This window comes from Chrysoperla carnea, chromosome 5, assembly GCF_905475395.1.
Source record: "Chrysoperla carnea chromosome 5, inChrCarn1.1, whole genome shotgun sequence".
Taxonomy (NCBI): Eukaryota; Metazoa; Arthropoda; class Insecta; order Neuroptera; family Chrysopidae; genus Chrysoperla; species Chrysoperla carnea.
Window position 1 is genome coordinate 46,207,181 of NC_058341.1, and position 14,610 is coordinate 46,221,790.

Genomic DNA, 14,610 nt, shown 5'->3' on the forward strand with positions numbered 1-14,610 from the left:
CTGATTAGTTGAGAGTTTCTACCTGGACAAGGCATTATTCTTTTAAATTAAAGACTAAGCATCCGCTTTGTCATGAAATGCGCGTATTTCATGAAGAAGACCATTGGCATGATATCAGAATAAAAAACCAAAGATTAATAACAATAAAAAAAAATATATAAATGCATTATAATTGCTATACTTACTTAGCACCTTTTCTGGCAACTTCCAATAAACATAAAATCACATGTTTCTCATTTTTACGTAATATTAAATCATCTGTTTCAAACAATAAACATTCATATATTCCTAAATATTTACGACACCAGTGTATAAAATTTGAGACATTATCACGTGCAAAAAACGTTCCCGGTTTCGCTGTTTGTAAATAATGTACATCTGCCATTGTACTAATTGGAACGGCTAAACTTGTTGTTGTTGAACGTGTCATTAATTTTCTGGCTTGTCTTCGTGCCACATATTCGGAGGCAGCTTTCTTCACATTATTTGCATGCTGTAACAGAAAAAAAAAATTTATTTAAAATAATATATAAAAGTTATTAGTTAAGTTTTAATAAAATTTCCCTTCATATAACAAAATCATGTATGATATACGGCTAACAGATAGGTCTACCAAGAATCTAGCTATACCATTAATTTATAAATAATAATAAACAAAAAAATTAGCATTAATGCTAGGATTGAACAGTGGATAGAAATTACTAAAATAAAGCAAATCGAAATAGCACCCTGTTTTTAAAGAACTATTACCGGATTCGTAAGTGTTTTTCGATTATGAGGCAATTTTTGTTGCCTAATTATTATTTTATACTAGAACTGGTATAACTTCTTGTATAAAACTAAGACTTAATTGTGGAAGATACCTAAAAATTTTCAATTCTCTATCTTCTATAGTTTTGGAGAAAATGTACACTAAACTTGATCCCTAAACATGTTAATAAAATTACAAAAGTTGTTAATTTTTATCAAATCATTTTGTACGTTAAATTTTTGTTACGATTTACAAAGTAGGTCCTATGGATCCAAGTTCAAATTGACCAATATTATCATTTATGAAGTCGGCCTGGCCTCACTTTTCAAAATTTCACTTTCTATATCAAAATTTTGTTCATATAATCAATATTTCTAATCGTTACAAACTTGGGACAAAAATGAATATACCTTGATATATATTTCATATAAACAGTGTATAAAAATGTATGTTGGATTAAGATTCAGTTAAACCTAATAAAAGTTTCAAACACAACTCTTTAAAAGAATGACGACATATCCATTAAGCTTAGAACCACTACTAATGTCTGATTAAAATTCTTTTGTAATATTTTCTTATTTCGAACCTGAGTGCATATTATGGTATGTATAATGTTGTTGAATGTTCGATGTTCAGATATGGTAAAATTATAAGTGATATACGGCTGACAGATTTATTTGTTTAAATATCATTAGCTAAAATGAAATCGTTAAATGAACCCTGATTCTATCAGAACATGATTTCATTCAACTGATCAAATAATCGCCAAAATTACTACATTTTACTACTGATTTTATTCAAACTGGTAGATATTATACCTGGATCAAAAAAATTTATAATTCTACTAGCGGCCCCGACGGACGTTGTCCCGTAAAAACGTAACTCCAATTCATGAATACCTATACTACGTTTAGCCTGTCCGCTAAACCCATCCCGCTAAACCCCAATTTAACTCCTATTTATTGGAGTGGCCTGACCATCGACCTTTGGCCTGACCTTTGATAGTAGAGCTCGCTGCGCTCGCATATGGCTCTAATAAATGCCTATTGACAATACCTGAATAATATTAAAAATACATAGTACACATAGTATACATAATGTGATATGATTTATATGCGCTCCCACCATTTAATGAAATTTCATTTTTTTGGTACGGAGCCCTCAAAAACAGTTGTACTGGACCAAATTGTAAATCTAAACCATTCTCCAATCCCCTTGAACTCACACAAAAAATTTCATCGAAATCGGTCCAGCCGTCTAGGAGGAGTTCAGTCACATACACACGCACACAAGAAATATATATATTAAGATTTAGTGACTTAAAAGATATTTTCTAGAGAGTGTAAATGAAGTCCACCTTTAGATTAGTTATTTTATTTCGAGGTACTGGTCATAGAATAATATAGCCTAACGAGTACTGGTCCACAGATTTAGTGTACATTGCAGTATTATGTAGTCATTATTTTTTAACAGGTAATTTTTCCCATGTATACATAAAATAAACTAGCATAAATAAAATTATAAACAATTAAAAAGGGTTAAATTTATGTAGAAACATGCTTACAAACAATTAACAATTATTGTTGTATATGTACATTGAGCATTCATTACATAAAAGAGTTTAACAGTTCAATCACCTTATTCCTTCATTTTTATTTTAATAATATTTATTACATTTTATCGTTTTTGTTCTTCAACGTTTTAGATTTATTATTAATTCCAGAAATACAGGGTTGTTCAATAAGTTGTTACCACGTAAATGGGAGACATTTTGCCATGAAGATGTTACCACTTAAATAAGAAATAGATTTTCAAAAAATATGTTACTAATTTAAAAAGAGAAGATGGTTTTTTCTTTTTAAAAAAAACATAATAAAACAGTGATATACAATTTTAAAATCCCATAAAATCTCTCCTATATATATTTTAAGAGAATAGAAATTAATAAGTGAAAATTTCAAACTTTCTTTATTATATTAATTGGACTTAAAGGATTTTAGTATTTATCTCGATTATCTCGTTAATTTCTTTCAATTTTATTACGACAGATGAGAATCAATAAATAATTATAATATTTTATATAATTGATTGAACGGACGTATGCAAACTAACCAGCTGTTAGAATTATAAAAAAACATTTTTGAAAAATATATTTAGCCAATAAAAAATTTTAACAACTTCAATCAAAGAAATCAATAATAAATCACATGACTTAAGGATGTACGAGCTCAGTAACTTGAATTTTAAAATCTTAAAACTCAATTTTTATCTATATTTTTTCCGGTTAAACAATACAGCGATGAGAATAAGAGAGTATAAATTATTTCACCAATATTAGTTGAGTGTTTATTTTAAATAAACTGAAACATTAAATATAGTAATACGCATGAATATCTTAAAAGTAATCACAAATCTATGTAGCTGAGAAATTGAAAAATTTTATTTTTGATAAAAGCACCTCCCTTTGGTGCTTCGAGATACATTAAGTTAATTATGGTTTTTGAAATAAAATATTTTAAGTTTTAATTAAATCGAATAAAATATCACGAAGGAAATTTTATTTCGTTCGAAGGAACGGAAATTTTATTCTGTTTAAAAATTGGTTATGATTTCCAAAGGTGATATCAGGATCTTGATTAATATTCTTTATGGTAGAGAGTTTTGTCTTTGTTCAAATAGTTCAATATTCAACGTCATTTGGAAGTGGTTATCTGAAGAACGCATTACTAAGTGCACTACTGGTGGTTCAATTTCAGTTTGTCTGGACAGTAATAGATGTACACTAAGAATAACCCGGATCAAAGCATTAAGCGTCCAGATGAGTTGGATTGAAAAACATATGACGAGACGTTTAAGTGACTATCAGATGTTGATTTTCTCACATACACAAACTGTTTGTTTCTTTCTTTTTTGGATATAGAACACTTGGTTGATTTTTAATTTAAATTTAAAGTTCTATCATTAACCATTATTAAGAGAAAAATTCTTTATAACGCTTCTATGTACTTCTTTCTATACCTGAGAATTCGTAGAAGTAAATAAGTGTAACACAAAGGCAGAAGGACAAAAAAAGCGTTAATTAAAGCCAGTAGCTCAGCCGATTTTCGACATTTTATTTTATAAATTTATTAAATACGGTAATAATTGTATATCCTTAATTTACAACATAAACAGATTGATCTCTAGTTTATAAGATTTATAAATTAAAATTATAATTTGAATTTTATTAATTACACTGTCAATAAATTAATAAACTATAATAATTTTTTAAGTTATAAAAAAAAATGCTACTCTAATAGATATTAATTTATCATTCGTATTTAGTATGCTTAAGTTTAGCGAGTAAATTGTAAACCCACTTTAGATATTAAAACTGTTATTTTTTAAAACAGATTAAAAGTGAATTAATTTGAAGTGTTCTTTACCTTTGTTTTAACAAAACCAGTCTGAAGGCAAACTACCATTTTTATTTAAAAACAAAAATACAAAAGATTCTACTCTAAGTAAAAATTTTGTATCAGTTTTATATGCTGATGCCAAGACTTGGTTTTTTACTATAATATATTGAAATTTTTTGTATTTCTTTGAACTTATCTCTTTTCTAGGTAATCTTGGGTTTTTGACCGGATTTCAAAGAAAACGCTATTATTTGCACTCCTGCCTGTGTAAATTTAAAGAATTTTATTCCCTCTTGGCAATCTCATAGCTGTGTGTATAATTTTCAATTCTTAAGAATTAAATTGTGAAATTCATATAATAAATAATTCACATGATTTCGAAGTGAATAGAATTTGCAAGAGTAAAGCTTTTGGCTTAGAATGGAATAGTATTGCAATAATATGGAATAGTAATGGAATAAACAATTGCCTCGCTTGAGTATACAGAAACCCATTCCAAAAACAAAATTTTCAGTTTTTGACTTCTTTTTTATGTCTTATGAAAATTTATAATTCTGCTTTAAACTACCCAATTTTAACCTTTTGAGTAAATATCCAAATAATGACAATAGAGTTTTATGAACTGCATTTCTATCCCAGTTCGATTGTGTTATTTTCCTCATTCTAAGCATTATATTGCTGGGTTAATAGACAAACTTTTCTAATGGTGAATTATCACGAATCTAAACTTTTTCATTATTTTAACAAGTATACAAAATTAAAATGTTAATATAATAGTAATATTAGACAGTAATTCACATAAAATTTTTTTATTATATACAATCAAAATGGCGTGTAATTAAAAGATTGTTAAAATATTTAAATTAAAATTAATTATCATAATTAATTACTAATAATCATTTTAGCATAAATGGAGAATCACATGCTGTGATTAAAACAATTTTTTTTAAATATGAATTTTAGCCAAAGCTACTGGTTTCTTCTATTATAATACACATGGCCATAATTCTCACCAATATGTAACCGGTTTAGATAATACACAATGTTGAACGTATGGTGAATGGACTTTAACCGATTTAGATCGTGTGGATCACGCCTAAAACATCAGATGAAGTATGTTGTATTCTTTTACCGACAAAGATTTGATACACGCAAAAGATATAATTTCACATGATTTGTAATGAGGCTAATAATAATTGTTATGAATATTTTTGCGTGAATCTTTGCTACGCATGTTCGACATACTTTAAAACTACTTTAAAGTAAAATATGAGTTAATAATAGCAGAGAACAAGGAAAATTTACAAAATTTAGTAAAGAACCTTTCCTCCTCAGATTTTCTTCAAACATAGCTAAGAACACTCTCAACACTCTCAACACGTTAAACTCATAAGACCGGAGACTTAAAAATAATATTGTAGAAAAATCATTGGAAATCACTTTTCATCTCAGGTATTAATTTTTCTCAGGTCATGTTTACGACACTGGATAAATATGCTCCATCTCCAAAATCGTTTGATATTTTTGTGTTCTCATCGATTCACGAGCTTAACGGGTGTAAAAATTAAAGTAAACAGTAAGGTTGTGCGAATTTAAAAGTCCCAAACTGCAAATCTTACTTGATCAAACTTACACCATAACAGTGAACAAAAAAATATACAACTATTTTTTAAATAGAGCATCACTATCCACTATCGACGACATGAAAGTCATCAGTAGAAATTGCGGTCAGATGATTTTTTTTTATAGACGAATAAATTTGGTAAGCTAGCTCCACAATTCCTCGGAAATCGGAATATTTTAAAGAGATATTTGACAATGAAAATTTCGTACGAATTTTCAAATCTCAAAGACTTCGTTACTCAGCTAGAATATAGAATATAAAGTAATAAAATTGACTAAACAGTTTCTGATGAAGTAACTAACTACACTGCTAGTGAAAATGAAAACGGTGTTCAGAAAATTTTGGTTCGTTGGGTTGACGAAACTAAACCTTGAAGAAGAACGAAAGGTCCAAAGGCTTACAGAAGGATAAAAACTCCTACTTAAAATTCGATTAAAAATTCTTCTATAAATATTTGCTGGTTTTTCGAATCCAAAAATGATTTTTCAAAATCATATTTTTAATCAATGTATTGATTTCTGCATGAGTTCAAAGTTTTCGTTTTTCGTAGACACACTTATATTTTCGATGTCCCGGCTAGAAAATTTTTGCTTTAAGTTTAATGAACAAAAACTAATCCATATTTACAATATTAGAAACGATTAAAAATCCAATTTTAATTATTCATAAGTAGTTAAAATAATCATAACAAATTGTTTTTTCTTCATAAAAAATAAAACTTGAATTTCCGATACACCTAAAAAAATAAACATTCATAAAATTTAATTAATAGTGATTAGTTAAATTAAAAGTTTAATATTACAAAAAAATTCTCTTTTAATATAATCAATAATTAAATCAATATTGGTGTCTTAAAGTGATAATCATATAATTTGATTGTTAGCTAAGCCAGTTATTATTTTGGTAACAGATAACTGCCCACATTTCTCAATTTTTTTTTCAATGCCATTTTAATTATATCGTTTTTGATTTTTGTGGAAAGACAATTTTTTTTTCTATAATTTTAGATAAATTGTATATCCGTGTCGTCAATTATTGGCTGGATGATCTATTAGGTTTGAAATATGACAAAACCTACCAGCGATTTAGTTTTGATTGAAAGTTTTTAGAGTTTGAAAAAAGAGATAGTATTCACCGCATTTTTCTATGCTAGAGAAACCACCTCGAGGATGACCGTTGACATTCCAGTACCTTCAACAAGGTAACTTTTTCGATCAACGTCAAAACATGTTTATAATATGCCAAATATCACAGTTTAGTCAGTATTACAAAAACGAACGTAACAATGTATCTACACTTCCAGTCCTGTAGAAGAACACCGGCTACTTTTTTATTTTAAAATCAATCTCTAAATGGTAAGAATCATGAATTCAATTTGAAATGAAGAAAATAGAAATACCCTTCATTATGTTCTTGCTAATCGTTTAATAATCTTTTAATCATATTCATATTTAAATTTTTAGGGGGAGGTGTTTAAATTTTAATAATAGCAAGCGCAACGAGCTTTGAGGTGTAGGGCACTTTAGTCGATATGGGGGTAATTGGGATTCAAGTAGTTGTTAGCATCAGAAAACTAAAAGCAATGGGAAAAGTTTGCTCATTGAATAATTTTGTATACCTATACATATATACAATATATAATCTTTTTTAAAAATTAATTTTGAAGAAAGTTGGAACCGTCCAGTTTTGGACGGCAGTTCTGATCAATTTTCTATTAAATACGATACAGCATACTGAAATGTTTAACTAACGAAATATTTATTGTTATTTCACGAACTTTCCCACTTGAACTTTTTCCTACCTATCCCTAGAACTATTGCATTCTACAAGTCTCAATCAGAAATCCTTAATTCTTATCACTTCTATCCAAGTACTTATGCTCTATTTCATTCTAATATCTTTCAAAAGGTCATTTAAAGCATACTCTACTGAACTCGTATGATTTATCGAATAAAATAAATCACATTATATTTACCATAAACTCTACCGATTAAAAATAATTATAAGGTATAATAATAATTTTTTAAAACTGTAACATTAGTTTATTAATAAGAGGACAATAATAATTATATCACCATTTATAGATAGAAACGATTATTTATAAATATAAATAAATACAAAAGATCTACTTCTAATTTGATTGACGTCACCTTACATGTTCAGTTGTTGCGTTAAGAGTATATATGAGTTTTCAAGGAAAATTAGTTTCATATTATACGGATTTAATATATTATAAATAATTGTTTTGCTAGTACGATGTACAGGGAACCAAGAATTATGTACATATAATTGCTACCACGAGTGTATATATTTCCTCACTATATTCCATCGAGGTAATATTTTTCGTAGGTATTATTTTTTGGTTGGATAGCTTAGTTGGTTGAGCCATGGATTTTCACACAGGAAATCTGAATTCGTTGTTCCCAGAGAAAGTTAATGTAATGGGGCCGATTTTGAAAATCTCCAGTTTTGCATATTTCTGCGGTTTCAAGGTCGCAATATCCGAATCAAACCTTTTCAATGTGATGTCTGTGTGTGTGTGTGTGTATGAATGTGCGTATGTTCGTTCGGATTCTTTCGTCTCGATTATCTCGCGAATCAGTTATGACACTAACTGGGCGTATTCGACGCGTAATTGCGTATTTAAAAACTGAAAAAGTCATTTCAGCAGAATTATTTGAGCCGTTTTTTAATGGTAGTAAAAAAACTGGAAAAACTTAATAAACAGAATCTGAAAAGTGGATAAAACACATCATTTATCTAGGGAGATAATGATCGTCCCAGCATAAGCTGCAGTACATGTTCGAAGAATAATCTATGAAGGCTAACAAGACTTTTTTTGATGTTTTTACCCCTCTGGGAAGTAAGTCGTGTGGACTACAATGGTCGCACTCACACGACTTCAGTACCACACCGACTATGTACTGCCAATTTATTTTTTTTCACTTTAAAAATACTTGTTCACTTTCAATTCTTCAATTTTCAACGTAATCTGGAAGTGGTTATGTGAGGAACACATTACTTAGAGCACTGGTGACATCAGTTTCGATGCTGATAAAAGTACGGTAAGAATAACCCGAATAAGAGTATTCTGTGGCCAGATGAGCCGTTTAAGTGGCTGTCCAATGTTGATATTCTCACAAGCAGTCTCTTTTCTGTTTTGGATAAAATTTTAAAATAGCAGTTTGTTGTTGCCTTTTCGTCACATGTGAAATCTTGCCAATGAACCACGCACGACACAAAAAGAAAGTTGTACTTATCCTGTATTTAGCGGTTGAAATGAAAGCAGTTATTCCTGAAGGAGAAGAGATGAAAATGCTGATTTCTAGAGTTTTCAATGCTTCTATCACATACTACTTGTACAATCGGCATTGAGACACAACAACAACAGTCTCTCATATTATTCATCAACGAGTTTTCAATCTTGTTAAATAATAAAATTGATTATATTCAGTCTGTTTATGTGGTGTATACAGAATTAATAAAATTTATTATATGTGAAAAATTACAATCTAAAATTATATGGCGCCTAAATAAATTTAATTGAATTTTCCCATTGAATGGAAATGATTTTCGCATTGTTTATTCAATTATGAAAATCTTTAATCAACGTCAATTTTAATATGATTCTATATGCTGATAAATTTCCTTATTTGTATAATATGATTTTATATGATTTTAAATAATAGCTACATTATATGATGTTGTAGGGAGTGTGCCTTGCGGCTCTATTTGTGTACGTGAAAATTATAAATTAACATATGTTATTAATTTATTTATAAATATCTGGGTAAATATCTTGCAAATTGTGTAATGGAGTCTTTTAATAAAAAATCAATGTCGTTAAAACCTATTTTAATTAAATCCAGAAAAAAAATTGCTTAATTTTACAAAATAAAAGAAATTAAAAATATTATTACATATTTAAAAAAATTTAAACACTTCTGAAGAAGAATAATAATAATTCAAGTATGGATTCCATACCTTGCATTTGAAATACAAGTCAATTCGCCTGAATAAAAGGTTATGGCACTAAATATGCAATTAAGGAAGCTCTAACATGTTAATACGAATTATTCTGTAATTTCCAATTGTTCTTCTTTGGCCTTAATCATTTTGATTTTCATTAGAAAGCCCAACCGAAAATGGGGACTTACCCAAACTTATTTCTGAAGGAATTTAATAATAGCTGTCTTAATCTGAATGCTAAAAGAAACTAAAAAATGGCAGAATTAATTTGAGAATTATCGTAGACATATTATCCTTAAGACGAATTAGGCACAAATCTACAGGTGCGGAGTTTAAATGGGGGTGCAAGTGGTGAAGTTTTTAAGCAAACGTATAATTAAGTGGGTGAGTATAAGTGTCTAAATTATTACAGTCCATTGATATTGACATATATTAATAAAAATGAACAAAAATCTTTGAATTCTCAATAGTCAAAGAATTTGAAAAGGACCCAAAGAGGATACGGAAGAGTCATTATCTGGTCGGAAAATATTCGGACTGATAGTACTTATGTTAATTATAGACAGACTTGTGGCTGAACTTCAAAACAGGCGAAAATTGTAAGGCTATTTTTCCAAGAAATTTTTCGTTTTGTAATCAATTTGAATCCTGAAGAAGTTCAAAATGGATCACGTTTGCTAATATTAATGTATTCTGGTGATTTAGAAAAGTGTTTTTATTAATGTTAATCCGCTTCCGCGAAATCTCGAAATAATGAGATATTTCTAGGGAGCTAAAAGATGCCCATACACCTTCTCAGTCCTCCAATAAACATTTGGGTATAAAAATTGGACGATTTTTATTTTATTGAGATGCGGCGTTAGTACTTCGTCTAAGCACTTACTCAGCTAAGCCTAGTTTCTCAAAATCTAAAAAGCATTATCCCACAACTTTATAAAAAATTTTTAGAATAAAAAGTAGTTTGTAACTGTCCAGCCTTCCTGCTATCTCTGTAAAAAAAATATCACGCCGACATTTTCTGTTTTGACATTAAAGAAGGCCAAACAATAGAAAAACACAGGCCTGGGGAAACATCTTTGAAGCCGTTTCATCTGATACGAAAACTCTTATTCTATTTTTACAATCAAATATAATTACAATCAAATTTAACTATCCTATAACAATCGTGATTCATGGAATCACGTGTTCGCCGGCGAGAGAAAAGTCGTGTTTAGCAAAAATGATTCCACGAGCATAAACAATATTTTTGTTGTTTTTAACATATAACATTCTAAAATTTTAAAAACAAAGGATTATAAACAGGCTTATTTGAATTATAGCATAAAATACCATAAATAAGGTGAGATTAAAATCAGATTTATCTACTAATTACATCAGATTATAAAATAATTAATTTTACTTTAAAATATTCATGTGAAGAATTAATGCGATAAAAATGACACAATATATATATATATATATATATATATATATATATATATATATATATATATATATATATATATATATATATATAGAATATTAAACAGAAAAAAATTAATAATTGTAATCTTTGTTTCAGGCAATATTTAAAAAAGATTATGTTTTTGATGAAATTTTAAAGATATCATCTGTAAATCCATAAATTTACAAAGACCACTTTTTGTAAATCCACATATTATAATAACACGAGATAACACTGAAACACGTTGAAAAAACACGTATTCTATTTTCACAATGTGTAAAAGCCAAGTATATACAAGTGAAATTTAAAAAATTTAAAAATCCATCACAAATTCTTCGGGTACGGAATCCTAAGCCGGCACTTGAAACGTATTTAAGAACACTTTTCATTTAATTTCGTTTTTCCTTAGAGCCATCTCCAAACTGTACCGATTTTGAAGATCATTGCCTTTTTTCGGGACGGAAGCCTAAAGTTGCACTTGAAACATAGCTAAGAACACTCCGCATTAAATTACCTTTCAAACGATACAAAAAAAAAATCTAGATAGGTTCATCCATTTAGGCGCTACGATGCCACAGACCAGACACACACACATAGCGGTCAAACTAATAACACCCCTTTTTTTGGTTCGGGGAAACTAAATAATCGTATTCCCTAGAGTTGACACTGGGTTGAATTGTAAAATTGAATTCTGTAAATCTGAGTACTAGTAGTATCGTCTTACCTATAGGTTCAAATTAGCTTAAAAGGAAATTTTCATAAAATTTGGATAAAAAATTTTTATGAAGGACAAAAACGGTCTTGTAAAATATATGAAAATATGGGAACAAGGGAATTTATGACTTTCACTCTTATTATTTTCTAAGATATTAATTCAAGATATGATGACGTTTAGTTCAAAGAATTGTATATTTAAGGTCTACAAAGCTGTGATTTTCACTTCTTGACATTACAACTAATCTCAAACAAAATGAAAATAAAAGACACAGTTTTTTTTTAACTACGAGTTTATGTTATTTTTCACACGCCAGACCATTCAGCATTGTATAAATTGTTTGCCTGAGGAAGCGGATATTGTACATCGGAATATCGGACAAACAACGGAATGGTCATACATATGATAATTTTAAAACAAAAAACCTTACAGAACTTTCCATTTTTTATTTTATTCCGTTTTAATCTATTTTAATTCTTTATTATTTTTTTATTGATTTAACGTGAGTGTATTTTTTTTAAGCTAGAATCAAGTCAATAAAATGCTCTCCTATCTTCCGGCAGGAATATAAATAATATATATATCTTTGTTTTTTTGTTTCTCTAATTTCAATCGAAGTATTAATTTATTGTATTGATTTTATTAATTTATTAAACACATATTGTGTTAATAAGTATGTGAATAAAAATGCGTGTATGAATTTTATTTCCGGTCCGTATCACCTATATTTCTGGGAGAATGATTTCTAATAATAACCACTATAAAAATTAATGAAAATTTAAGAAATCATCAATTTCCTTCAAAAATTATTAATCATCCTTTTAACTTGAAAAATATTGATTATAAACCAACAGTTATTACGACTTCTCCATATACCACCATGTAAAAAGGGCTATTTTTACAAAGAATCGTCTTGAAATTTATACAGAAGACGATTAATACTCATTAATTGAGACTCAAAATTTCAGAGTTTTGGTTACACGTTTAAAGTTTTGGTATCAAATCGCCTTAAAATAAAATGTGTTTCAAAAACTACTATAATCTTAACAAATTAATTAACTTTCGGAGATGCAACCTTTAGTTAGACAATATTTCGGACACCAAAACAACTAATTAACTCGAAATTTAAGCTCTTAAAGTAATCATTGTTTTACATTTATACCTCTTGAATTAGAATCTGCTCCAATACCAAGATAAAGTTTTTGTAAGGTAAATACATATTTCGACTACAGTGCATAAAATATCAGTGTCAACTGTATGTTCTTAAGATTTGAATTAATTTTGATTTTAAATCCATTATCTTAGAACTGTTAAAAAAAACTTTTTTTGTAGGCAGGAAAAAATATATGTATCATGCAAATTTCGCAATAGTTAAATAGGCAATTCATGAATATTTGCAAAAAATGATATATAGTCGCATAAAGGAACATATAAAACAGCCATTCTTAGGGAGTCCTCAATAACAGCTCCGATTTTGATTAACGTTTTAAAAATGTTTCTGTTTATATATTGTTTAAAATCAGAAACCTTTCAGAGAAGGAAATATTCTGGGAGACTGGTATATCACCGCTCAGCCTAAGCCGCTGATGATTGAAGTTTGAAATTTTGAGATGATATTGATTTTTTACTGTAACTGTCATTTAAGGAAAGTTTTTTCGAAATGTATCCCGTAAAAAGGTGAAATGTTTCTAATTTTAGCTCCTGGATAAAAACATTCATTGATGCGACTAATATGAACCGTGGTTCGAAACAAAATTTTACTGTATTACTTACTGTTTTCAAAAAATTCATTCTTCAAGGGGCTAAAATAGGGGGCAAAAGTTTATATATGAAACTTTGACATATTTTAAGGTAGGAATGAAAAAATTTATACATTTGCTTAATCTTTAAAAGAGCACAGCGAACTCCATCACCGAATGCCGCCTTTTTTCCAACGGAATGTAAGTAAAGTTGATCTTGAGGGGGTGGACTAAGCGAAAACATTCAAAATTGACAATGTGTATATTGCAGTATATAGAGGATCTCTAAATGAATCATTATCACGAATGAGATAAAAGTATACTGTCTCACTTTTATATTTCATTCTTTAAAGAAGCACAGCAAACCCCATGGTCGAATGCCGTATTATTTTCCAAGGGGATGTAAGTAAAGTTCATGTTTAGAGAATGGGCTAAGCGAGGGAAAGAGGATTGAAAGAAAGCATGTGGGTTTTTAAATTTTGGTTCTCTAAATAAATCAGCGATTCATTAAATGAATCATTTATTTAATACATTGAAATGATTCATTATCACGAGGGAAGTCGTGGGCAAAAGCTAGTTTTAAATAAAGTTCCAAATCCAACTTTATACCTAGATCAATTTGTTGTATAGTAAATACAAAACAATATATCAACTATACAATGTGTTTCTTCATCTGTATGAATGAGTTTGTTGTTACACCACTATATACTAAGCAAACGCTACAAATTCACTTTTAAAATATAATAAATTATAATACCACATTTAAATTGGTAACGGAAATAAAAATTAAATTCATATAAATTTTAAGTAATAATCATTTATTAAATTCATATACCGCTTTTTAAACTATGTCGTCTCGTTAGTATTTGAAGCCTGTGTTCTCAGTGGTTGGTTGTTAACTATAGCTGGCCAAGTTAATAAATATTCTCACATTAATTAAAATTAAACATCTCTCGAACGAATCTAGTGG

The 14,610-nt window shown here is 28.7% G+C and overlaps 1 protein-coding gene across 1 annotated transcript in view; it reads right to left on the reverse strand.

Annotated features, from left to right (window-relative positions):
* The window catches only part of LOC123300346 (GAS2-like protein pickled eggs), a 242,950-nt gene that overhangs the window by 54,096 nt on the left and 174,244 nt on the right, over positions 1-14,610 (reverse strand). The window contains exon 2 of the mRNA XM_044882910.1: positions 186-493. Coding sequence (XP_044738845.1) covers positions 186-493 — 308 coding nt within the window. The remainder of the gene's footprint in view (positions 1-185; positions 494-14,610) is intronic.